The sequence below is a fragment of the Amblyomma americanum genome, chromosome 7 (genome assembly GCF_052857255.1).
Source record: "Amblyomma americanum isolate KBUSLIRL-KWMA chromosome 7, ASM5285725v1, whole genome shotgun sequence".
Lineage (NCBI taxonomy): Eukaryota > Metazoa > Arthropoda > Arachnida > Ixodida > Ixodidae > Amblyomma > Amblyomma americanum.
Window position 1 is genome coordinate 36,939,955 of NC_135503.1, and position 27,696 is coordinate 36,967,650.

General features: G+C 45.7%; 1 protein-coding gene across 2 annotated transcripts in view; it reads left to right on the forward strand.

Annotated features, from left to right (window-relative positions):
* Positions 1 to 27,696, forward strand: part of LOC144098904 (E3 ubiquitin-protein ligase SHPRH) — a 66,724-nt gene that overhangs the window by 2,672 nt on the left and 36,356 nt on the right. For both annotated transcript variants that reach the window (XM_077631844.1, XM_077631846.1), the window contains exons 4-12: positions 1,391 to 1,682; positions 5,222 to 5,360; positions 6,310 to 6,561; positions 8,102 to 8,336; positions 9,268 to 9,468; positions 14,171 to 14,334; positions 17,243 to 17,416; positions 21,672 to 21,754; positions 24,038 to 24,132. In XM_077631844.1, the coding sequence (XP_077487970.1) occupies positions 1,391 to 1,682; positions 5,222 to 5,360; positions 6,310 to 6,561; positions 8,102 to 8,336; positions 9,268 to 9,468; positions 14,171 to 14,334; positions 17,243 to 17,416; positions 21,672 to 21,754; positions 24,038 to 24,132 (1,635 nt within the window). The remainder of the gene's footprint in view (positions 1 to 1,390; positions 1,683 to 5,221; positions 5,361 to 6,309; positions 6,562 to 8,101; positions 8,337 to 9,267; positions 9,469 to 14,170; positions 14,335 to 17,242; positions 17,417 to 21,671; positions 21,755 to 24,037; positions 24,133 to 27,696) is intronic.

The following is a 27,696-nucleotide window of genomic DNA, read 5'->3' on the forward strand; positions in this document are numbered from 1 at the left end:
ATGCCAGATTAGTGAAATTAAATGACAAATAAGCATAAGGAGGATTTGATTGCACCAAAATTTCATCTTGACATTGAAGCTTAGGTTGTAGGTTCAAGTTGCAAATGAAATGCTGGTTGTGCATGGTGCAGCACTTGTACTAGTAGAAACCTGACCTTGCGTTTTGCAGTGCTTTGTGCCGTCTGTTGAATGAAGTATGGAATAATACCACAATGGTGGCCTATACTCCATGTCACAAGTTGTCTGAAGCACTGTAGAAGCTACAGCTCTCTTTGTCCAATCAGGTCTGCAGGAACACAGCAAGAAAATGTGCAGAGACACCTAATTACCTTATGTATTGGCAGTGTGGTAGCATTATAAGCTGTTCATACCTTTATTGGAAGTGACGTCGCTTTCCTTCAGCCAGTGGACAAACATTATGACCGACATGACATTTTTTCCCCTATGAGGCTTTTAATGATATCTCATTAATGTGCCTCAATGTTTGAACAGTGCTGAACTATTTTTCAAACAATTATTGCAGCAATTCGAAAGGTAGTTCTAACTTTTTTTTGAAATACAGGGAGCGTTTCATTCTCCGGTTAAATTAGCAGAGAAAGTCCGCATGAACACAGCACTGCCGAGGCTTGCGGCAAAGTGCTGCACTGCCATTTGCAAACATGGCGTCGACAGAGTCTGCTGAGTCTCCTGCATGCGGCAGCTGAATACTGTGCTGTTTACTTCCCAGTGATGGAGTCACCAGTCGTGGGACGACGGGCTCAGAGGAACACATTAATGCAGCGCAGGCCTTTCTGATAGGTTCAGGTCTGCATAGCATCCACAGTGTTGCAAACAACTTGTGAGATGGAGTATAGTGGTTTGAGCATCTGCCTTGTGTGTGGGAGGTGGCAGGTTTGACCCCCATGCTGCTGGTTTTCCAGCGGGTACAAGGTTTCCCTTGGCCTGGGGCTTGGGTTCTTTGGGATGAAGTACATGGGAAAACGGGGCTTTGACCACACCTTGTGTGGACCAAGAGTGTTAGTGATAGCACTCTTTGGCCAAGTTGCCCTTGTGCCATTAAAATCGAGTCATCATGATTGTAAAATACAAAATAAGAGTAAATATTCATTATGGACCACATTTAACAAAAGGGTGAGACCGAAAAGAGGCGCGCTCAAGAAAAACGCTGGACATTGACTGAAATTTTCCTTGATTGTTTTCTCCGTGAACTCTACCTCAGCTGTTCAGTTCTGTATCATATTTCTGTATAAAATCTTAGTTTGAGTGTAGTGGTCTTAGGTTTGTGCATGCCTATATTTAGTTCCACTGTTCTTGCAGTGCTAAACATGCAACATATAATAACGATCTACTAGCCCAGCTTACTGGTCTCAAAGTTTATTTGCTTCAACAGGGCAACTCGAAACACACCAACTTCAAAGGCAGGATTTTGACCTTCTCTACACGAGGGTTGCTGCTGCACAATCCTCGCAAGCAACCACAGGCGAAGATGACGTGTTGTGTGGGGCAGATGTGCAGCATCCAATGTTAAATGTGACGCTACGCCCATACCAGCGAGAGGTTGTGAAATGGATGTTGAGGAGAGAGCTGCAGCCACAGTCTGTGGTTACCGTTGACAACTTTCTCTACTCTCAGCTCGTTGACAGGCATGGGAAAGTTCTCTACTACAACAAATACGGAGGCTTGTAAGTGTGGCTTTTTCCTTTTGTATAATTTTTTTGCCTTGTAAGTGCTGGTTGAAGCTGAAATCTGGTTGCATGGGCTTGATGCCAAATACAATTATTATCTGGTGGGAGCAAGATAGGCATTCATTTTTGCATGTTGTGGCAAAATGTAGAAATCTTGCTTCTGCTGACAGGATGAGCTTGTAGCTTGTTATTGCGGAAATAAAAAATTCTGCTCTCACAAGTCCACATCTGCACAACTTCTGGCTGAAAATTTTTATCTGTCATTTTTGGGAAGGGACAACTGTTGTGCATTGCTCCTGATAGATGTGATTATGATGTGCAGCATGTACAGTGGGCTATGGAATAAGAAATTCAGCCGAAATAAAAGGAAAACTTTGCATAGTCTTAGATTTCACTTTTGGGAAATTCCACTGCTGATTTGGTCAAATGACACATATCTCGAACCCTTCAGGGCTCTTCAGCAGTTTCTGAAAGTGGTGGACAAAGTTGCCCAGTTGATAGATCATGTTTTCGCAAACATTCAAGCTGACTTTTCTGCTTCCAAGTACGCCAGAGAATGTATGAGCCTATTCAAAAGCTGGCTTTTGATTTGCTGCAGCCATTTGAAGGTTAGGTTAGGTTAGGTTAGGTTAGGTCACTGTCATCATTCCTGTGATCTATGGAGACTAAAAATGGCTATAAGACGACATGATGAAGAGAGATGAGAGGGTACAGACTACTTGCAACTTGCAAATCAGTGTCGAGGAACTAATTTTTACCTCATAGAAGCAATGCATCAAGTAGCCCAACTAGGTTTTTTAAGGATATCTTTCAGTGGCATGTCAGCATGCATGTCTGGGAAGCGCTTTTTATAGCACCAGGTATATTAAGGGCTTTAGCTAGCTTCATGGCATTTGGCGTCCGCATATGTGCACACAAGGTAAGCACAGGTGCACGGCTGGGTTAGACTGACCTTTAATTAAGCTTCCTTCTGCTAATGCAAACCCCTGATCTAGAGTCACGATGGCACTGTCCGTGATACCTCCATAGTACGGTGGAAAGCAGACTGCTAAGGAACACACTGCAACACACTGCTGGAGCAGTGGCAACGTGATCTGAACGCATATAGTTGTGTACTGTGCGAGGTTGCTAATACATGGAAAAAAAAAAATTGGTAAAGCATGATGGCATATTACTGGCCCGGTAGCACATGTGCTGGTAGTGAGCCTCAGCTTTCAGTGTGTCATTTGTCAGTGTTCTTGAAATGACAAAAGGAAAGCAAAAGCATCAAAAAGTGTCTGAAGGCAGTTGCTGGCTCTTTTTATTAAATGCTTTGAATAATTGTCTTGCAATATTATATTTTAGAAGTGGTGCCCTTTCAAATGGAACACATTTTGCAGTTACAATATTTCTTGTAACATTTATTCTCCAATGTATTGGTTTATTTGCATGCTCGAATGCTGCTCTGCACCCATTTACAAAGCAAAGGAGAGAGAGAGAGAGAGAAAGTTTTCTCTTTATAAGCTTTTTAATTGTTGGACGAGTCAGGTGAGAAGGTTCAGGACTCCGGTGGCTTGCGCTGATGTTTGGACCCGTAGGATGGGCTGAGGTTGGTCCTCCAAACCATTGCTGGTCAGGGCTGCCTCCCACTGCTCATATGAAGTCTGTGATGTTGTTAGAGGGGATGGTTTTCTTGCGCAACTCCACGAAATGTGGAATAGGGTGGGCTTACCGTCACACCAGGGACAAGTGGGGTGGTATCTAGAGGAGTGGATGAGGTTGTACAAGTACAGGCTAGGAAAGGTGTTTGTCTGTAGTTCTGTGGTGAGTTTAGTAGCACAAAGCCTCCATGGCTAGTGTGTTGGATCATGAGTGCAAGATCTCGGCAGGTACTGACACCTAGACAAGTACCATCAGAAGATGCAGTGCTTCTTAGTTTGGTGAGGTGAAATGAGTGGGTATTGTCATTCAGTAGAAGGGTGGATTGGAAGTAGAAGATGTGGGGACTGAACCAATGGCACCTGCATGTTACATGCGGAGCTCTAAAATTTTGGCTTTGGTGGTGTCTATCCTACCGTCTGCTTTCTTCTGTATTCACACGCATAACACGCCCTTGACAGCTTTATTTTGAGCTACCTGGACCTTAGGCAGAGCTCACTGCCTCAATTTGTGATGTTGTGTCCAGCTAGTACTTGCTGTGTCTGGAGCCATCTGTGTGTTGGCCTTTTAACCAGCACGTTGTGGTAGTCTTGGCTGCTTTATTAACTAGCAGTTGGTACATTTGATGATGCTTGTGAATGTTAAAGGGACACTCAGAGCAGCTCCACTGAATTTTAATGCGTTAGTATTAGGACACTTATGCAAACGAAAACAGTCACCAGCCTCCGAGAAACCAGAAAATTAACTTACCGTACTTATCGTCTCGTGCGGGATTCAGACCCGTGGTGGTACGAACAGGTCAACTTTGCTGGCTTCTGCTTTAGGCCACTTGGGCATTGACATAGCCTTTCGCCTTGTGCGTTGTACTGCCAGCCTGTCACGCTGTTCTTGGGTATCGTCGTATTCATCACCTATCATCTGCGCCTTTTGCGCTGTGTTTTGGCACTCATTGCCTTCATCAACATTCGTCTACTTCCAAATGCAAAAGCACGCAGGCACTTGTGCCCAAAAAGAAAGGGGCAAGGAAGCGCTATCTGGTGAGTATGGATCAAGTCACACAGCATGGCAGGAGATTTTAACTACCGTAGCAGGGCAACACAAAACTTAAGATGTCACTGGGTTGAATGAATTCAGTTCATCAACACAAAATGCTTGTGAAATCTGAACTCACACGCTCATGCATTCTTTATGCATCAATTGCATTGATTACCCATGAATTTTTTGCTCTTAGTAAAATTTGGGTTGGATTCTTGTGGCTTCATTAGTGTTCATTTAGCAGAAAAGGGCATTTTTTTGCTGCTGCTGCTGATGATGATAAAAATTTTATTCAATAAAGAGCTTTGCACCCCCCAAACTGGGAGGTGCCCATAGTCCATGGCTCCTGCAGACTTGGCTGTTTGTTGCACCTGGTGAACCAGCTGTCTTTGGTCTCCTAGGCTTGAGCTGGACAGTGCAGCCTCCCATTGCTAAAATTTGTGTTTGGGATTTTCGGGACTACATGCATTTTTTGACAAGCCCATGTTGTGCGATACTGTGTGGGGCTGAAAAATTCGGAGTTTGAAATGGGCATTTTTTCCCGCCACTTTTCAAAACTTGTAGTGTTGATGATGACATTGAGAAAATTATGGACTCCATGATCACCGGCTGTAGCGTCTGAGATAAGAGTATCTAACGTCAGCACAACTTGCTTGTGAAAACAGCCTGCGGCAGCAATAGTAGTTTTTAATTGTAAAAAAATTTTTCAAACAGTTTTGAGTGAATGTATTCTCTTTGTCATTAGGACATAGTAATCAATCGATAGAGGCCAGCTTTAGTTTGTCTTCTGTGTTTTTTAAACTTGCGTTCAAATGGTGAAGTGCAAGTGGCCCTGCATAGAGTGGTCTACTCTAATGTTGCAGCTTTGTAGGGGAGAAGATCGACTTTGCGCTCACAGCCAGACCTGGTGGCATCCTGGCTGATGAAATGGGACTTGGAAAGACGGTGGAGTTTCTGGCCTGCATCCTTCACCATCCCATGCCCAGTTTTGATCCAGCATCAGTGAGTGTGAAGCCCACTTACATAGGCTAGACTCAGATAATATGGCTCTGCATCGCTGCTTTTGAGTTTTTATTGGCTGTGGTTTTTACCAGCTGTGCCTGGGAGAAGTTTGTCGGAAATAGTGCATGATGTCGAGTCATGCAGTTTGCTGTTATAGAGCCACTGTTACGAGCACTAGCTAGCAGTGTGTAACCACCGCCAGCCTTAAAACAAGCAGTGAAGGATGAACAGCGGATATCCTCAGTGACTCATTGGTGGGTGATACGTTTAGTGAGGTGATTGGCCATGGCACACACAAACCTGGGACCACGGTGTCCATTTAGTTTACATTTTGTGTTAGTGGTTAATTTTCTTCCAAGTGAGCTGCGGGGTTCATCTTTTAACCATAAGTGATGACAAAAGATGCCTCACAGAGCTTCTAGATCCTGTGCACTCAGTCTTGGCAGTATTATTTCCTTTTAGCTTGTATAGCTGCATTTAGGGCTATTGCTGTTCAGGCAAGGTTTTTTTTTTGTTATCATTAATAAATGGTGAAGCTTATATATGAAAAACTGACAAACATTTACGCTTTGTTGCATAGTGCTAGGACCAAACAATAGCTGTTACGCTATGCTCCACATACAGTTGTTGCAAAAGATCAGGGAGGTGGAGCCAAGCCGTAGTGCTAACCCAACAAGACTAAGGTGGCACTTTGGGTTAGTTGGTATGACATAGCAAAGACTGTCTCTCCCGCTTTGTATCTTTTCGCCAACAAGACTGAATTATTCTCAGATGCAGTGTATGGTAAGTTTTGACAGGGGCAGCAGTTAGAGAAATCGGTCCACCTTGTGCACGGGAAAGTTCAGACGTGCTCCTCAGTGCGGAACTGGCAGAAATGTGCATGTACAGATGCACTCCCCATTGAGCACCAGTGGCAGTGTATCCTTTTCTCTCATTTTCATTGGTAAAGGCCGAAGCAAGTGACACAGACGAGTATGAGTTGTCTGATGGGGATGACCCCATGGCGGAAGACTTGGCTGACCTCCCACAAGGCACTCGGGTGCAGTGCCTGTGTGGTGGCCTGGCGCTGGGCACAGCTGTTGAGGAGGTGGTGCGCTGCCCATGTTGCCGTGCTTACTACCACCTGGAGTGCACTGCAAGTGGCGGCCTGGCCCCAGGTGCAAAGTACCTCTGCCCACACTGTTGGGTGGACCCTGCGAAGGTGGGTGAGAAAGCTCCGGTTAAATAAATTGGTTATGAGGATAGAAAAGGTGCACTGGACACCCAAACCAAACTGTGAGAAAATGGATGTACATAAGAGGTTCTGTCGGTTCTGGTCACCGAGATCAGGCCGCATCCCAGGCCTGGTTATGCAATTCCATCGACACGTGGATTTTTTTTTTCCGAACCCAGTGGAGAATTGCGCAGCACCAGGATTCGAACCCCGTGCACGCGAGGCGGACGCCTACGCCATCACTGCATGTCATGTGAATATTACTATGTGAATTTTATTTTTTGCCGTTTATAATTTGTAAATGTCCGTTTTCAGTGAAATCAGTCTCTGTCATTAGAGCGCTGTCATCTGGTGATATCGGCTAGCTTCAATTTGTCTTCAGTGCCTCTTTAACAGCAGTCATAAGAACAGGAGAGGTTTTCCATAACATTTCCCCCCTTTTCTTATTAGGTCGACCAAAGTCACATCTTTGTTGCATACTTAGGATTGTTTGTGCGCTCAGCAAATGCTCTTTATGTCCACTTCATTCATTCTTAAGGCTTGAAGGCTAATCTGCAGAAGGGAAGAAATATTTTGAATGAATCCTCTCAACTTAAAGCTAAACTTCAGAGAGACTGACTGTGTAATAAATTTTGGGTATTTGCATTTAGCTACTGGTACACATTAGAGATTTTATGAGGGATAATTTGTATATGGTCAGTCATCAACAATGCATAGAGGCATGCGTGTGTGTGACCCATGTGGTTATATGCATATTTAGGCACCGCGTAGTGCACTAGCAGTGTGCTGCAAATAAGTGCAGTTTTTACAGTGGGAGCTGTTATGGGACACCTTCCGCTGCTTACCTTGCAGAGCGGCCACTGAGCATGCATAGCCCTTCTCAGAGATTTTGTGACCACCCCATGCATGCACCCTGTGCCTCACGCGACCTTCGTCACCACTGGGTGGGATGGGTGGTCCTAAGACACCGTCAAATGCTTAGAAATTCCTCACGGATGCACTGTATGTGTCTGTGTAGAGGCGATATTACCTAGAAATAAAGGAACGGGAGCAGTCTTGCAGTGGGCGGTCGCCTGAACCATACCGTGAAGGAAGGAATTAAGGAAGAGGTGAAAGAGGCAGGGAACAAAAAGAAAACAGCCAACTTTTATGCTTGCTCTTTCTGAGCTTTGGGTCTTAATAGCATAGTGTAAACATAGTGAATTTTTTTAGTAATTGTTGCTGTACATTTACAAGAACTGTATTTGCATGAGCTGGAAACATAGTACCTGCTGGTTATATTTCTGTACATGGCAAACCTTGCGTCTTACTGATTGCAGCAGCACTTTTGGGACCTACCACTTGACTTCTCTGCCTTCGTTCCAATCTTCCCGTGTGGATAATTTGCAACTTGCATGATCTATGATCGGTTCTAGTTCCCGTGCCCTTTCTAACTACAGGTGCATCACTTTGGCTTCCGCCACCCTTTATTTCACATGGAGAGCTGAGCTATTCAGTGCACTGTACTTGTCAACGTTTTTTACCCCAGGAAAAGATGAGAGTGAAGACAACCCTCATTGTGTCTCCATCGAGCATCAGCTTCCAGTGGCTGGAGGAGATCGAACGACACCAGAAGGATTGGGGGCTGCACATCATGGAGTACAAGGGCGTGCAGAGCGATGGCTTTGTCTCCCCATTGACGTTTGCCAGATATGATGTTGTACTGACGACCTATGAAGTGCTCAGGAAGGAGGCCAACTTTACTGACTTGCCTCACTCCAGCAGTAAGTTTCTGCTGAGTATGCAGTTTGCTGATTTTGGTGAGGAATATTATGAGACATGAGTATTTGGATAGCGAAGTGCACATTGAGCTGACCTCCTTCACCTGAGTGAAGTGTCTTCCTGTTTATAGAAGTGCCCCTAAAGTGCTTCATGGCAAGAGTTAGCACTGTAGAGAATGCAGCAAAATGTGTGAGGGCAGTTAACATTTTCACTGTTGTATGCTGGTCATAAGTGGCTCTGAGCCGTTTCAGTCTCTGTCAAGTTCAGCCCAGACATCTTTTGCTGTACTGTTCGCAAAATTTGCACAGGCTCATATTTATTTCAATATCTTACCTGTTAATTTAAAAATTTTGAAGCCTGCAAATTGTGGTGTCACTTGTGGTGGCAAACTCAATCCCTCAGGGCTACGCAAAAGTTATGGGGTGTTGCTAATAATCTGTGCCAGGATAAACAGGTGGTGCCTCTTCCTGCTAAGCTCTTAGCCGGCTACAAGAGACGCAATGATTTTGAACTGGGATTTTGCAAACTGTGTCTGTGTCATTGAAAAACTCTGGATGTGGATGCCGGAATGTGGAACTTGCACTTGTGCACAGTCCCAGAGACCCTGATGCAGTGCACGTAAAAAACTGACAGACGTTTGTGCTATGCTGGCTGTTTAATGAGAGGACCCAACTATAGCTGTTATGCTGTGCTATCTAACACACCACTTTCCTCCTTTCCACACCACACTGCAAGTGCTGTGCTCTCTTGCATTGTGCCTTGGCACCTCCTCCTGCCCAACCCTGCTCTTCTTCTCCTTTCTACTTCTCCCCTTTTTTCCTACTTTCCTCACACCACACCTTACCCCTCTTGCTCTGTGGACGTCTTTGCCAACATCATTGATCCAACCATTAATAGCTATCGCCGTAAAACAGCCAAGGCTTCTTCTCCTAGACGCAGACACCCGTTTACGCAAGCCACGCAAGTTCCAGCACCCGCCGTGTCCCCTGACTGCTCTACACTGGTGGCGCCTCTGCCTGGACGAGGCCCAGATGGTCGAGGCCACGACCACCCGGGCAGCCCAGATGGCCCTCAAGCTCACAGCCGTCAATCGCTGGTGTGTCACTGGGACCCCCATCCAGCGGAGCCTGCACGGTGAGGAAGGACAGAAAGCTGGGCAAGTTGGTTACGATCCATAGTATAACAGCGCAAAAACGAGGACGAATGAAGAACCAGGAAACACTAGTGCTGACAATCAACAGTACTCGTGTTGTCTGGTTCATCGCTCATACTCGTTTGCCGTGCTGTTGTACTATGGCAAGAAAGCCATTCGTCATTCTGGGTGGAAGTGCATTAATGGTCTATGGACAAAGTACTGTATTTTCCGAGCTATAGTCTGCAGGGGCAAATTTTGATAAAAAGTTTTTGCTAAGATAGGCTGCACCCAGTGTATAGTCCGCGAGCACAAATGCCTGATGTTTCAGAGAAAGTAGCCAAGATTTTCTTCAGATCTTTTAGGGAAGCAGCTCGCATCTGTGCACTGTTTTGTCAATGTCAGATTCTTTCTCGCCTGCTCAGTTGTGTAGTCCATGGACTATAGTCCAGAAAATGTGGTATACCTGAATTATCAGTGTACAAATTGTGCATTGAGAGAATTTAAGCCATCTTATTAGCACGGTTTTATGGCACAAACTTCACTGTGCAATCTGAACTCTTAATTATGAGGGTCGTTCATGTCAATCCGGGACTTTTTCTAAAAACAAATAGAAGAAGAAATTTCAAAGTGTAGAAAAGGTACTTATTTTTCCACATAACCTCCAGCTACAGTTATACACTTATCCCAGCATTTAACTAACACCTGGAATGGTTCGGCATAGAAAGATTTCTTATTACCATGGAACCATTGTAGGACACTGTTCTTCACTTCATCATCAGTGTTAAAATGTTTTTCTCCAAGGAATTCCTTCAGGGGCCCAAACAGGTGCAAATCACTTGGGGCTAAGTCAGGACTAAAAGGGGGATGTGGTAATATCTCCCAGCCAAGTTCCTGCATTGTTTGGAATGTGCGTTGAGCAGTATGCGGTCGTGCATTGTCTTGCAAAAGGACCACATCCTTTGTGATCAAACCCAGACGTTTCTTCCGTAAACTCTTGTGCACATCACGCAGAACACGACAGTAATACTCACTGTTGATAGTGACACCATGGGGTAAAAAATCAATGTGAATAATTCTCTGTTTATCCCAGAATACACTTGCCATCATTTTGCCAGCAGACACAACTGTTCGAAATTTCTTGGGAGGTGGTGATTCCATATGCTTCCACTGCATCAGTGCTCTTTTGGATACTGGGGTGAAATGGTGAATCCATGTTTCGTCACATGTCATGATGAGATTCAGAAAATTCTGGCCTTCCCTTTCGTAGCGTTCCTTTAGCTCTCTACAGATTTCAATTCTTTTGTGTCTGTCAGAAGCAGACAGCTGCTTTGGGACCCAGCGTGCACTCACTTTTTGGAACAACAAATGATCATGAATTATTGTGTTCACTGTTCCTAACGACAGATTACACACCCCTGCAATTTCACGACAGGTTATGCGACGATTGTCCACGATCAGCTGCTCCACGCCCTGAATGTTCTCAGGAATGACTACCGTGGGCTGTGAGCCACCACGACCGGGATCGTCAGTAATAGAGATACGGCCATCTTTGAAGCGCTTGCACCATTCAGATGTCTTACTGCGAAGTGTCTCATCACCATACTGGGCATGAAGTCTTCTGTGAATTTCAGCAGGTTTTATGCCCTCCTTCACTAAAAACTTATCACAACATGCTGTTTCACGTAGACTTTCACACTGTTGTCCGCCATCTTGAATAACAGTCTATTCAGAAGCGCGGGATATGAGTGCCGTCTACAAGTAACAGGACACAGGTGCAAGTTTCTACTGGATACAAAACCTCCAGCCTAGGCGTCCATTTAAACCTGGAAAGAAAAAAAAGTCCCGGATTGAGTTGAACGGCCCTCATAGCATAGGGTGGGGGATATGACCTACAGACCATGCATACTATTATGGCCATTTTTCAAGTTTTTCACAGGTCTGATTTTGAGATATCCGAATTCATCATGAAAGCTTTCCAGAGGGGTGGCGACAAATACTTGGTGCCTATTAGAGTATATTGTGTGACATAAAGCATTTTGATTTAACCAGCATCTTGAGATATGGAAGTTTAAGTTAACGAGGGTTTGCTGGAGGATTTGCAGTTGTCACGGCAGCTGTGATGCGTCAAGAGTGTGTTCATTGGCTGTGCAAATTATGCATATTGATTGCCTGTGTCAGTTATTCTATCATGTGCACCAAGAATTGTCCCTGACTTAGTTGTTTTATACTGTGAAGGCTGTTTAATTTTAGTTTGGCCAATAGCCCCGCATTTTATCTTGGAATCTACAGCATCAGCCATAAGACTTTGATTACTTAGTGAATTAATTTAACTTGACTTAATTGATGGAATTCAATTGCCTCCCACCAACCGTGGCCACATGCCACAGTGGGGGCTTGGGAGGTTATGGCAAGAGCCAACCGGAAGGTGGCCACTATAGGAAGAATCCAGAGGATGGCCACCGTGGAAGGAGGAGGTTATGACATTGATGGAGCCTAGCTGTACAAATTTTCTCTGGGTGACGAGCATCTTGAGCAGGGTACCACGGCCTGCTTTTTGTCATGCTGGTAGCCTTAGCCTTCCTTTGCCCTATTTACTTGATTCTGAGCCAGCCTTGATTGAAAGCCGAACTTGAAAAAAGGTGAGACCAACAACAAAAACAGAAATGCTCGAATGCAGGCAGACAAAAAGGCGTTTTCATTTGGTCATGTGAATGCTCATTATGAGTCTGGCTAAATGTCCATTCACTGTTGTCAATGGATATTTCTTACTCTCTTCATCCCACAACTAACTGCCTGCAGTGCCACCCAAATGCGCTGTTTTGGCACATACAGCATGATTGAGGCCTCTTCGCAGTCATGAACGTGCCATTCTTATTGCCGCAAAGTGGAGTGGTTGCTCTAGTCTTGTTTTGTTGAAAGTACCGAACCGCATATCTTCGTTTTGTCCATGCCATATTCTCACCGTGCTTTAAATTTGGATGAATTGTCTGCTGCTAAGAAGAGTACAAGCTGCGGTGCAGTGACACTGCTTAGTAGCAAGAATAGTTAGCTGGGTGAGCAGTAGTTGACAAAGTGTGGAAAACAGTGGAAGGGACATGAACACAGAAATGAAGTGCACAGCAAAAGCGCTGCTAAGTCTTGCTGCTAATGGGAGTTGTTGCATCGTGGCACAAAGCAGGCTACGTACTGCGCCTGTGCCACACTGAAAGATGGTCCAGTGATAGCGTCCTTGTTTTAATGTGATAGCCCCTCCGGAGAAAAAGTGCAACATCTGGCCTTTGTCATGAAATTTTCTGATTGGTCAGTGGGGTGCGTGATGTCATGAGACCACGAGACACAGAAAAAAAAAAGTAAATAGAAAAGTGCCTTCAGCAGGATTCAAACCCGTGGCAGTGTGAACGCGTCAGCTTTGCTGGCCGCTGCATTAGACCACTACATCAACGACACAACCTAACACCCCATTTGTTGAAATGCCGGCCTCTCGCGCTGTGTTTCGGATGTCGTTTTCATGAACTTCTATCTGTGCACAAGTCAGTCCAAAAACAAGAGCACGTGGGCACTTTCATGTGCAAACTCAATTTTCAGCGTGTGGCCAGTTTAGTGGCAACAAAAAAAATGTGCACAGAAGCGCCATCTGACAAGCATACAGCAAATCACATGGAATGGTGGGAGATTTGAACCAGGTTCAGTTACCCCTTTCAGAAACACATCATGTTCTACAATCTAAAAAAAATCTGAAAATTTCTGTAATATAATTTGAACCTTTTACTCATAAAGATAACAAGAGTGGCTCAAAAACTTAATAATAATAATAATTGGTTTTTTTGGGAAAGGAAATGGCGCAGTATCTGTCTCATATATCTTTGGACACCTGAACCAAAGATATATGAGACAGATACTGCTCAAAAACTTAAATTCACACATTCCGCACACTTCCACAGACATGGAATTTCAGCCCTGTTCTTCACAAAGCACATTTATGCCCATTTAATCATTTTCATTATCATTTGAAGCTGTTTCCCCAAGGAAAAAGCAGCTAAAATGTTCTCTAGTAAACCATTCTACTGCATGGGAGAAGAAAAATGTTCTAGAACCATACAGTACTTCCTAGACGCAGCATAGAATTTCGTGACATCCATCTTTATTTATTTTTTTTGAAACACGAACTGATCCTTGTTTCTAGGCATGAAACGGCCCTGTCATTCTGCCCAGCTGGGATTTGAAATATAGCCGGCATCACTGACTTTGCAAGAACGTCTTTAGGCACTTCGAAATAGAGTTTGAAAAGTTTTGTGCGCAATCGTAGGTGCCATGCCAAAATGGGTTATCATTGGTGTGAATGAGCTTAGATAAAGGGTCTATTGCTATCGCATTGTCAAATGGTAATTAAGTGACCTCAAATTTTTTGTAATTATCATTGGCTTAGATTTGAGCAAATGCACTATTCCCTTTAAGTTGAGCTTTTTTAAGTGTGGCAGTCTAAATTTATTACCACTGTATCACATTTGTACCTTGTTAGTGTTTTGGAGAAACCTGAGTGCACTTGTGAAGTTTGCTACGGGTCTACGATGACCTGCTGTAGTTGGGGGTTTACACAATGGGAGTATGTTGCTAAAAGAGCTTTCTAGCCCTCAGTGGGCCAGCATTTTCTCATTGCTCTAAAAATTCAGGATATATTTCTTATTTCTGTTTGTCATGCAGATTTGTATGGACTGCTCTTATTTCTTGGCGAAGAGCCTTATGATGTCAAGTTGTGGTGGAGTGAGTGCCTTCTTCTGCCCTATTGCTGTGGAGACACTGAGCCACTTGTGAGCGTGCTGTCGAGGTGCTTCAAGAGGACCATGAAGAGAAACGTTCTTGACCAGGTGAGCGGGGCGCATTTTCAAGAGCTTTCTAGAGTGTGAGTAGGGTGACATTTTCTTTCTATCATTTCCAGTGAGGGAAAACACTGGCTGTATTGGGCAGCACGAGATGTGTGCTGTTCTTGGGAGTTCTTTTCTTTTTCGAACAGAATCGAAGGATATTTCCAGAGGTGTCACCAGGAGATTGTGGTGGGTGCAGACCACACCACGGTTAGCATTGAGAGGAGGTGCAGTAGCAGTGTAGGAGATGGGGTATAACCATGGTGGTGATGCTACAGTTGTCACCCAAGCCTTCATGTCACTCAAGCCTTCATGCGTAATGCGCGCGCGCGCGCTGCATGGCGATGTCACGTCGGCCAAAGCGAGACCCTCTATACTCCAACTGCGCTTGACCGCCCACGCATTCGGCGGCTTCGGCGCACTCGGACCGCACTGGCGGAGACTTGGAAAATTGCGCCGAGTGCGCCAGCCGCCGCCGGCTCGGCCAGACTAATTCGGCTCCGCAGCGAGGTGCGCGTTGTGACGTAATTCAGTAGCTTTGGCAGTTGGGCGGAGCTGTTCTTTTCGAGCTCTCGGCTAATTTAATCCATTCACAGTACGCATCTGAAGGCACATGCAAGTGGGCGAGAGAGCCTGATCCTGTGGACCCGTTGGATCTAGCAGAAGACGTTGAAGCGTCAAGCGCCGGCTTTAGTTTCAAGCCGTCAACTTTAAACGCGACCGCCCTTGAGCACCCACCCATTTTTTGTCGCAAAAAAATAAATAACTTGGCCCTTCCGCGCCGTTCAAGGAATCACAATCCGTTGGCCCCAAAGCCCCGGCCAGCCTCCGATGGGTGTAACGCGCCAACCTTGTACTGGCCCCTTGCGACTCCCCGCACTGGGGTTATGATATTTAGTTTACAACGGCTGCTCACTGAGGAACGGGGAAACGACCCGCCGGCGCCTAACCTAACCGTGCTCCCTCTAAAGCATCGCACGCTCTGTGGGGCTGAGGTCGCTGAAATGCAGGCCGGAGTTTTTGCGAGAACTACGTCGTCGTGTTCAGGAACGGGATCCATCGTAACACTGGCAAGACGCCGGTGCAAAGGTAAACGAAGCGACGGCAGCGACCCCCGATAGATGCATTCAACATGCGGCGGCGGTAGCTTTCATTTCGGCAGCTGCTAGACCACACCCCTAGCCACCAGAAATCGCGGAGTCTGCGTTTACGTCATGTTTCACGTCAATCCGTCCTACGACGTCATAAGAGTTCTCTGTGACGTCATAAGAGTTCTCGAGTTTGAATCTGAGCGGCGGGAAAAACTTTTTCAACTTTGAATCCAAATTTCTTTGAAATAAATGCATCTTTTGCTCCCGGAAAAGCGGCAACAAAGCCATGAAATGCCGAACTATCAGATTTTGCTAACGAAAAAATCCGATAGAGTTCTCCTCAGTGTCCTTTTAATGTTGCAGGTGGCAGTGAAAATGCGCTTTCTTCCTCACGTTCGCATGATTTGCAAAGTGTGAAATTCCTGCACGTATCGATATGCGCCATGTCTATGCCTACAGAAAGGCACATTTTTATATGCTGAATGTTTGCTTATCTAACTAACTTATTTGCCCTGTTGATTTTCACGATATAATTTCAGAGTTTCATTCATGTCCCAAAACGTTTTCTATGGTTATTTCTTCATTGTTGCGCCTTTTATCACAGCAATACCTTGAACTTGCTTTTCTTGCACCTGTTGCAGAAACATTTAATTGTTTTTGCCAGGTAGGCTTTTCAAGTGACGTTTTACAGCAATTTCCGACAGTGAACACCACTTTGAAGCAAAGCGTGAAGTGATGAACTAGGGGGAGGCTTATGACCCGGGCTACCACACCAGGTTTTCCTCACTATGCTGACACTTCTGGATGCTTCTTATTATGTGCTGCCTCTTGCACAGAGCTTGGATTTTGGCGCAGCCATTGTTTGTTTTGCATGAAATGCATTTAACATCTATATCTTTGCCTTGCCATTGCTGCACTTTTTGATCCATGATTTTCAAGTGGTGCAGTCAACTCAACCTTTTTCCATGTAAATGCTTTGTTAAAAATTAGTATAGAGTTTCTGAAATTCATTTATGTGTCTCTACACTGGTTATATTGAGCTGGTTGCCTTGACTGCAACACTTCGAAAAGTTCGGGCTTAGTCGGGCAGGTCGATGCATGTTGATGGAAATGACTGAACAGTGCTAACAGATGGAAAGGGAGAGAAGAACCAGTCCAGTGCATGCGACTGGAACGTTTTATATCAGTAACATAAGGGCATACCTTTTCATTAACCGTGCTGACTGCTGCTTCAAACTATCGCCATTCATTTCTGCACTTACTAGCAAGCTTTCATTTTCTGCCTTTCACAAAGAACATTGCAGAAAATGTGCCTAAATTTTACAGATGTTGGAAGCATAATTTCACAAGACTTGCAGCTGGGCTTGTAGGTAAAGATTGCTATGAAACCTTTAAGCACAGCTAATAATGAGAGACACAGAAACGATGAAGACAACATGGGACAGGCACTACAAGGGAGATAGTTTGAACTGTTGTCTCTACTAGCCGTTGTTTTGCATGCCTATGTCGGTCAAGTGACCTTGTGACTGGCACTCCTGGGGTGGTGACCAAGGAGATAAACTCTCATTTCAGCCACGTGAGGTTTCCAAGTGTTCATGCAGGTATACCAGATCCGTAGACAGGCAGCCCTGTGCACTGAATGCATTGATGTTCACATGGCGAATTCATTTTTTGACAGTGGTTAGGGCTAAACGCTCCGGGTGAATTTGGAAACCAGTTATTTTATGTTTTTGCTGTTATCTCGTCCAGATGCGCTGCTGCAGTGGCAAAGGTTTGTCACGAGTTGATGTTCACAGAAATTTTGTAATTTCTTGTTTCAGATTGGTGTTCCGCCTCAGGAAAGCGTCTTTCACCCTCTACAGTTTTGCGCTGTAGAAGAGGTTTTCTACCAACGACAAGCTGATCAATGTGCCTCACTCTTCATGGAGCAGATTCGCAAGTTTCCTGATCACAATGCCAGGATTGAAAAGCTGGACAGGCACTCAGTTGCACTGGTGAGTGGAAGGAGTGAAATCGAGTTACGCTGCCAATTGAGGTGGGGACAGTCTTATGAATCAGTGTTCATGCTCTGAGCACAAATGAACTTCTGATAATGGCTTTAACTGGCGACTTCAAACATAGACTAATGAGTGTCCTCTTGATTTCTATGAATGAGCTCACTGATCATGTTGTGACTGTCATGGCAATCACCGAGCTAGAAGCTACAGTAAATCCTCGTTAACTTGGAATATTTAAGGCGAAAGCCTTTAATGGCTCATCCTCTGTCCGTACGCCCGTCATGCTCTTGCGCGTATGGCCTCTGAGATACCCGCTTGCGCTAGCGCGAGCGGGTAATCTCGGAGGCCATGTTGCGCCATTGGTAGTTCGCTGCGCATGCGCAATGTGGCACCACCGGCATGCGCGCCGCGCTCGCGCCAGACGCCTTGCAGCTGTCGACCGAGTCTGGTGGCGCGCAGCCTCCCTCGTAGCGCTCGCTTCAATGGAGTCTCAGAATGCGGGCAAACGCAAGTACTTAATTAACATCTTAACCACACATCAGTGACACAAGCAGCAACACTGCTCTAAAGGCCTTCGCCTCACCGCACTTTAGGTCAACAAAGCGCCCCCCTGAATTTTTTTGAAAATGGATTAGAATTTCAAGATAAAGTTTTGAGATAAGCTAATTATCGTAATCTTTGGTGCATTGTGTTTGTGAAAAAGGCCTTTTAGGTGCCTTTAACTTGCAACACAAACTCTGCTACACAAATTGAGTGTTCAGTTGTAATGCTAGAACGATTCCCACGTAAAAGAAGGCAGTGAAAGAAACACAGTTACCTCAGCGGTGGTCAAGAGGTTGAGCATCCGCCTCGCATGCGGAAGGTGCGGGGTTCGATTCCCAGTGCCGCCGGGTACCCACCGGTGACACAATGAGTGCAAGTTTTCCCCTGCTTGGTGCTCGGCTTCTTTAGGGTGAAATGCTTGGGAAATGTGTTTCTGACCCCACCTTGAGTAGTCGAAAATACATTGTGCCATGGCGCTCTTTTTCTACAGATGCCCTTGTGCCATAAAAATCTATCATCATCATCATCAAGAAAAACGGTTGCCATAAAGCATGCAAGCTTTGAGCGTGTGACTCTGTTCATAACGTGACATGGAAAACTTTTGAACTAACCAGTACTTTTTGGTATGCGACTTTTAGTTAAGGAGGGTTTACTGTATATGTGATGCATTATTTTTGTGCATCTTTTGCACCTTCCTAGAATTTCTGGCCCTGAATGGGACATAAATGGCATAGAACAATCAGACAGTGTTGTATAGCTTCATGTTGTGCAGTTAACTTTATAAATATGCACATCATTACACCCGGAGATAGCTCTTCTTGGCGATGAAGGGAAGGAAGGCTACAGGGGTGGAGCATCCATAACTGTGACATTCCACCAAATAGTTTGGCCATACGGCGGTGTGCCTGGCTGCCTGACGTGTTTCATTTCGGCACTGATGTGCTGGCGCCTCGGTGGAAGCACCCTTTAACAAGACGTGCCTAGCAAATTCATTGTAATCAAGAAAACTGTTTTTTTCCTTGACTTTCCAACATTGAAATTTGGCAGTTGTGTTAGAAACGTGCCTTAAATAACGAAAATTGGCATTATATTGCCGTATTTACACGATTGTAAGTCGACCTATTTTAAAATTCAATTTTTCAAGTGGGGGTGGGTCGACTTAAAATCGAAACCAAAGCATCGCACCATAAATAAAGGCGAGACAAATGAAATATCAGGCATGTTACAGCGTGGTTGCATTTTTGCTGCGCGGCTTCGTTGCATCGCTCTTGGTGCTTGCCTTGAGCAGCTGCTATGTCGACGCGCAGAACCGGCATCCCCACCCCGCATGCGGCGGCCGATGGTGGCTGTTCATAAGCAGCAAACCTGCACCAACCCACTCCCCACACATGGCTACAGATTGCACCTGCTGATAAGCGGCGGCGACCTGGTAACGCATTCGCATTCTACTCTTCATAGGCTTCGTCCAAGTTTTTTTTGTTTACCTTCAACCGCGCACTCGGCGCTCAAGGGAGTGTCAGCAGCCGACGGAAGAGCCGAAGCCGCTTATGAGTAGTTTCTCTTTGGCTCTGACGCATTTGACTGCTGCCGGCTGCGCTTCACAAGTTTTTAATGTAGTGCTTCGTCATTTGTGCTTTGTGTCCGGTAAGTGACCGGCGCTCGTTCACGGCTACATTCAAGATGGCTGTCATTCTTTACGCTGAAGAAACGAACTGCGCTCCGGGCCGCAGGTTCGACGTTCGCAACGCGTGATACATGTATGATAGCTGCAACGGGGCAAAATTTTCAGCTGTTCCATGTGATGTCGTGATGTGGCTGTTTGCGAAGTGCGGAATTTCGCTGCACGACGATGTTAGAACGACGAGCCGTGGGACCGCAGCAGCGATCACGACGGCAGCGCTAGTGAGGACGATGGTGCAAGGGCGGACGAGTAGTCCGGTGACTAATACATTTTCGTTTTGGAATGTGCCCACGTGCGCTTGGAATGTGCCCACAGTGAAAGCACAACTTTGTCGCAAATACAGGCGTAAATCGTCACCAGCAAGAAAAATTTTTCCGCAAGGTAAAATCAGTGACATTTTTAAGCCAATTTCGTCTCAATAAAGGGATTTTTTTGTACTTCACGGATTTGTCGGACTGGTCGATTATTCGGACCATTTTTCGGGTCCCTTCGAGTCCGAAAAATCGGTTGGCGACTGTAATCAAGTCCTTGGCTACAAGTAGTCACAGACGATAGGCACTGGACATTGTGTGAAAAATTCATTCTCTGGTCTGGTATGAGGTATCCAACACACTATTCAACTGTGACTTTTTGCTATGTTTTTGTTGCGTTGATGTGCAGATTGCTGTGCCTGCTAGGTCTTGTTCTTTTATTATTATCCTTGCTACATTTTTAAACAGTGTTAGACATCACAGAATAAGGATTTCATCATTTATGCTGTTGGGTTTAATTTTGGATCTTTGGTGCAGCTTGTAGCATGACTGTGCACTAAACTCGTGAAGCCCGGTGCAACTGAGCAATACAAAGCATTCAGTTCACTCATTTGGCAGCTGAAGCAATATGTAAAGCACGCAGCACCCTCATTAGATAGTTTTTCATTGCCAGCTTTGCGTTTTGTGTGCTCCCATTTTTTCTTGATCTCAACCAACTTGCTGGATAGGTTCCAAGTTTCAAAGAACGATTGCATTGACTTACCTCATTTAGCCAGTTCTTTCTCTTGTTTCCTTTATGTCACTGAATGCAGAGCAGATAATGAAGGGCCATCCCTTACTGTCTTATAATGGGTATGTTCCTTTTGTATTAAGTTTTTATCATCAGAAAAGTTATTACAGTTACCCTTGTTAACCCAGAGTCATAAAGATGGACAAAAATTACAAGATGAAAGGAGGTCTTAGGTAAGCAGAGTTTGGATCATGCATTTAAAAATTTAAGCCTTCTATCCTTATTTTGCAATGCCATTTTCAGTATGCCAACTGAGCACTTTGAATAAAATCAAATAAGTCTCATGCAGTGCCAGGGCAGTGGAGGAAATCCGGCCAGCAAAGTCCTGCTCATGGTCATGTTGACCGCATGATGGTGGCAGTGGCTACCACCTCCACTGCGGCGGCTCAAAGACTTTCGTATGTAGCCATGCGAGGGAGGAGGTTAAAGGCATCCACTTTTTCTCACACGTTCCCTCCTCTGTCTTTGCCTTGGGAAATGGACTGTGGCTTCACCGCGCTTGAAGCATAGATAGGTGGTGCATAGTTATGGTGAGGGCTGTGCACTGCGAATCACTACTGCAGACTTGCTGTTAGATTTGCAAGTACGACCTGTGGGCCATGCGAACTGTAGACTGATTGCCCTTTTTCCACCTTCCAAATTTTTGCAAGCCAGTTATCTGAATTTGCTCTGGAGGTCTCTTTAAGCCAAACTAACGTTACGTACAAACGCACGGTACATATCGGAATTTTTTGTGTTACATGAAAATTTTACACCTTGTAACTTTAAAGTTATTATGAGATATGCAAATTGAATTGACGGGAGTTTACTGTATGTATTTGCTAAATACCATTACTTGTTTGCACTGACGCTGTTTTCATGTTGGCAGTCTGTACGTTACTTAAGGCTTCAGTTGCAGTTTTTGCGAGTTTTATGCTGTATACCTTGCCAAAGCCCACCTCTGTGCTCCTCACTGCTTTTATAACCTATTTGTCTGATTATTTGCAGCTCTTGAGGCCACTGGTTCAGCTGCGGCAGGCATGTTGCCACCCACGTGCTGTTCGTGGCGCCTTTCTGGCCATGAAGACAGAGTGAGTGCACACTCCCTTCATGCTGTGATGTTATGAAGATGCGCTGATGTCAGTAGCAACTTTTATCTAGTCGGCAAAACAAGTTCTGCTTACCCGTGCCCACCGCAGCTGCCGCACATACCACCAGACTGTGTAGCTGCCTTGTGTCCATGTACTATAGAGGCAGCATATACTGACCAGCTGTGTTACTGTGGGGTGTGCATAGTAGCAAAAAGGAAAAGTTAAACAAGACTGAACAGGCTTGCATAATTTAAATACCGCAGTAGACAGTTGGCAGCAGTAGCAAAGTGCGAAGTTTAAGTATCGGGCGCTGGTATTTACTCAAATGTAACGCTAGTTTTTTTCCCAGACTTTTTCCCCTTAAAGTCTACCCTAGCGTTATAATCGAATACCGCACTTCAATTGGCCTAAAGCAGTGCCGCGGTGCAGCCGTTTCAAAGCAATCAGCTTGGTTTCGGTTTCCGCAGTTTTGCGATCTTATGCTGGCAACATGGGTACCACGGAAGCCAAATCCTCATCCATCCAAAGTCAAAGCGTTGTTCTGTGTCATTTTCTTGTGTTCATTGCGACATCGCGCTCAACACGGCGTCGCGCCGTGTTCTTGTGGCGTCGCTCGCGGTGTATTGATTCAGTGCGCATGATGGCAACGCGTCGTGCTCAGTACGACACTTGCTTTAAGAGATAAGCGATTGTGTTAGCTGAGGGGTAGGTCGAAGACTTGACCTCGAGTCAACCATCCGCGGATGGTGGCTGCAGCGGGAGGGGCTTTTTAAATGTGACCCCGATCGCAAAGGATTTCGTGGGCCTCGCCACGGCCATCACATCGAGCTGGAGAGAAAAAAGTGGCGGACTTTATTATCGAGTAGTGCAACCGTCTTATGGGGTTCAGTGTTGAGCTGATCCGTCGGAAAGTTAGAGACGTTGCTCGGGAGATCGGAAGTTCAGAGCATCTTGTGGGTGGGCCCAAACGTTCATGAAGAGGAATGGATTCTCTCTGCGGCGAACAACAGCGAAAAGGATGACTCCGTTTCCGAGAACTCGGCCTCCGAAAGGGAGGAAGAGGGATAAACATGTTGGCCACAATGTCTATTAAACTAACTTTATTTTGCGTCCTTACTTGCGTTACATTTGTGGTTTTATTTTTTCCCACTGGGCAGCATGTAAAGTCACCTCTCGCATTACATTCGCAGTCGCGTTACATTCGAGTAAATGCGGTAATTATCTCTTGGAGCCATTTTGCTGTGCATAGTGCGCCAGCTGGCTCACTCCCGGCCGAGGGATGTGCTCATTTGTGGTTAGCCGCATAGCGTGTTTTAACAGGTGTTGAAGTTGTACAAGCATGTAAGGCTATGTTGAGGGCATTTAATATTTACTTGGCCCTATTTCTTACTATGACAGACTTGTGGTTAGTTTATGGTAAATTTTAGGCATGCGCAAATATATGATAGTTTCGAATGTTCGGTTGAATGGTAAATTATTCTATATTTGATTCAATCCTAATGTTTGGTTGTCGAAATCTGGAAGTATTTGTCTCGAGCAAATAATGTTTCTGGAACTCTGCTTCATGTGGCTTTGGTTCAGTGTACTTCCTCTGGAATGGCACCGCAGTGCACACGCAACCAAAGCCCTGGCTCCACGACGCGTGCCTGCGCTCCCGTGCTTATGCTGGTGCCGGTGTGCACATGCTCATGGCAACAGCTCATGTGCAGCTCTCACATCTGGTGATCAGTGGTGTTAAACGCTAGGGTGGTTTTCATTTTTTCATGCTTGTGAGAAACGTGGGTCTACTATTTGCATGGCTTTGCTTTAAATTGGGAAAGACGTGGAGCTTGACTTCATGAAGGCTCTGTGAAGATTAAATAAATCGCGGCAGGTTTTCACTTTGGTGGTAGTGTGCTTTTGGTCAATCAAATGGGTCTTGAGTCTGCATTTAGGAAGCACAGAAATCTGAGCACAGGAAACAACTTTCTCATCAGAAGAGATGTAGTTCCACTTCATGAAAACTAAGTGGAAGCGGAACAAAAGCGCAGCAAGTTTTTCATATTGGGGCTAGTATTGTCTTGGGCAGAGCGGTGTGCTTTTTTCGGTCTGCAAGAGAAATTTAATAGTGCCTGATATGGCTGCTCTCCGTGCTGCTGTCCAATCAGCTCTTTGAAATTATTTCACTGCTGGTCTTGGAAAACAATTGTAGACAGCTGATACAACTTGGACTTTGCGACAACCCCATTTCGAAGTGGTGCTAGTTTACACTTCATGTGCCTCGTCAATTTTTATTTTGCACAGATCACTGACCATGGAGCAACTTCTGACGCATCTGATCAAGAAGACAAAAGTGGAATGTGAAGAAGCGCACCGACGTATGGTGTTAGCCATGAATGGTAACTTTGTTGTGGCATCTGCCAGAATGAACTTTTTTATTCTCCTTTTTCTTGGTTCCATGCAGTCAAGAGAAGGAAATGATGGCAATGCTAGCTGTACTTAAAAGTTGTTGGGGATTATGTGGCAGTTTATGCCAGCAAACTTCTTTATATGCTCATGGTGGGTGGAACAGCGCGAACAGACGATAGACGAGAAGAGAAGACACAGAATATCGTCTATCGTCTGTTCGCGCTGTTCCACCCACCATGAACTGTTACCAACTAGCCCAATTTTCCATCCTTCTTCATTATATGCTTTGCCGTGCAATAGCTATAGTACAAGCTGTTTTTAGTGCAGTGGCGCTACTAGGCACATTTTCCGATTTCGGGTGTACATATGTACGTCCGTGAAGTCTGCTTTGTGGCAGACAGCCCACCTGCCCACCGGCTTGTAGTGTGTACACCTGGCAGGCCTTCACCTGGGTGAAGGCCTTCAAGGTAAATGCCTTCAAATAAGGCCTTTAGGTCAAATGCCTTCAGATCAAAGGCCTTTAATGTAAAGAATTTAGTGTGAAGGCTTTCATGGTAAATGCCTTCAGGGTAAAAACCTTTAGGCCAAAAGCCTTTATTATAAAGGTCTTTAGGTCAAATACCTTTAGCACGTAAGGACCTTAAGTAGAACGAGACTGCTCAGTTCGTGCGAGGTTACAAAAAAAAGGGGGCGGGCAGCAAAGTGCGCCCGCCTCTCAACAACACGGTCCGGTGGTCTTGTCTCTTCTGACGTGGTGCAGGCGGCTCCGAAAAGCCTCAGGCCTAACTTCCACTCCGACAACGACCGTGAACACAACAAAGACCCGAAACGGGTTATGTGTGCGCAGCCGCTAGGAGACAGCTTTGTGGGGTGGTCCTACCCCGCTCACTGCACAAAGCAGCTTCTGAGCGGTCGGCACCCACCGTATTGGACGGTGTCGGAGCGCCCGGTGTCGAAGCGCCCGGTGTCGAAGCGCCCGGTGTCGAAGCGCCCGGTGTGGAGCTGCAATACCAGCGAGCTCGTAGCGGCACCCGTGGCCCCAGGCCACCCGGCTCCCGGAGCCGCGACTCCCAGAGTTGAAAAAGAGACAGTAGAGAAAATATATACAGAAACTCGGACCACCCATGCGGCTTCCATACTCACTCACTTCGGGCTCGGCAACTCCGTGGGCGCTAGGCCTCACGCCCCCTCGATGCGGACCAAGTGATTCTCACGAAGAAAATCCAGAGAAATCTTAATTAAAAATTTGCTGAGCATGTCGAAAAAGTTCAAACATGCTGCAGCGCAATACACCTCGCACTCAAGAAAGCATGCCGCAGGTTCTAGCGATCAAAATTCATTCTAGGCCTAGCGCTTGTCAAGTCCGGACAAAAAGCGTTCCTCGAACCGAACCGACAGTTGTCCAATGTTCCAAGAGCAGGCCCCACGTTGGGCTGCCAGATGTGGGGTTGACATGGGGAGGTAAATACGTTCTCCCCACTCAATCGCGGCTAACACGGTTCAAAGCCGCCCGGACCCCACCCCGTGATCGCATACGCTACAGAGCGCATGCCAACCACGGCGGGCCTTGCTCTGAGGGAACAAAGGAACGACACATTGGTTGACACAAACAGGCATTTATTGCTACAGCAACAATAACGCCAGCTAGCAACAAGGTACGCTAATGAATCAAGGTTGTCCGACTCACCAGCAAGGTTCCGAGCGAATGTCGCCCGCACTGGGGCAAGGGATATATACTCCGAAGGCCGGACGGGACGAGTACAGGAGCCTGTCTCCCCGTCGCTTCCTCGCCCCGCGGCGAAGAGCGGAGCCGCGAGCGACACGTCCGCTCGCGCCGACGATCCCCGCCGAAGCCCCCTCTCCCGCGCTTTGGCTTCGGCAGTCTCCCGCACAGCGATGCTGGCGCCCTCTCTTGCCAGTTAATGTAACTGACAAGGGAATGCGTTCATCCTCGAGGTGAGACTGCCGCTGCATGGTGCCTCGCGGGAAAGTAAACTCAGGGGGCTGCAGGGCAGGTCCCCACAGTCTACAATAAACCCTCATTAGTTTGGACTCGCATACTTAGAAATATCAGTCAAGTTAGAACTTATTCATGTTACACAATAAACTTTTAGAATGTACCATGCATTTGCCACTGCCTATATTTAAAGGTTTTCACAATGATCTACCCGCCGCAGTGGCTCCGTGGTTATGGTGCTCGGCTGCTGACCCGAAAGACGCGGGCTCGATAATGGCCGCGGCGGTCGAATTTCGATGGAGGTGAAATTCTAGAGACCCGTCTATTGTGCGATGTCAGTGCACGTTAAAGAACCCCAGTTGGTCGAAATTTCCGGAGCCCTTCAATACAGCGCCCCTCATAGCCTGAGTCGCTTTGGGACTCCCACAAACTAAACTATCTTCATCGACGCCATAGCTGCGCGCTTGGCAGTCACGTCCGCCCCGGCGATATTTTTCGGTATATTTCCTATATATATAATCCCGATATTTTGAATTCTGGCCTGCGAAAACATAAAAAAGGGGCTGTGGTTTGCAGTGGTTTGCATTCTTGTGTGCCACATTACAGACAAACAATCAAACAAACAAGCAAAACGTGTCATGAGTTTAAGGTTTAAGAAGAAGAAACGAAGATTCCTAATTTTAACCTGGCATTGAAAATTGCATAAAGTGTCACCTTGTGGTTATACGCTGCCGTTATTAGTGTAGTGCACCATGTGACCACATCTCAGTAAAATATCACTGATTTGTTTTAAATGCACAGTGCTTTTCTTTCAGGAGTGTTCCTCAATGTTCATTAAAGTTTATGCTCTCTCCAGTGCACCCTTAGATGAAAAGCAACATACCCTTCACATTGCCGAAGATGTGCTTTTAGGTTCTGTCACTAGATGGCACCACTGTGTTTTGAATTTCTTGGCTGAGGTAGCTACCACGGTTCACTAAAACTTTTGTTGACGAAGTGTACGCCACTGTAACGTAATAGCTTTCGGTGTGGGAACTGAAATGGACACTATTCTATATTTAAAATGTCTAATTGCTGTCTGGGGTGTGAGATTTATATTATTCTTTAGTACATCACTTATGCCAATGTGCAATCACCATCGCTTTTGCTGATCGTGGTTTCCATCATCAGCCTATATAAAAATTAGGGAGGCACTTCAGCTCCGCCTTAAGGTTATAATGTGTTAGCGGCTATAGCAGGCTATGGTCCTCTGTGATTGCACGCATACTCAATAACGTACAGTCGTGATATACCACCACCACCTCCCACAACATGATGTGCATACTATAAACTTCCGTTTGTTCCCAAGCTGTGAAAGCGTGCCTTAGTGGCCTAATCGGTAGCGTCTCACTCGCAACCAAATGGTCATGGGTTTGAATCTCGCCTAAACTTCTTTAAATTTTTTTTCAAGCCAAATCAATTACTTTATAAAGTTAAATCATTTGAGACATGCGGTGCCCTTTAATTCACATTACATGTCAAGTTTTAATTGCTTTCAATTCATGCTTGTTGTCACGTTTGACGTGAGCGATGCGAGTAGTTGTTTAGAATTCCCGCA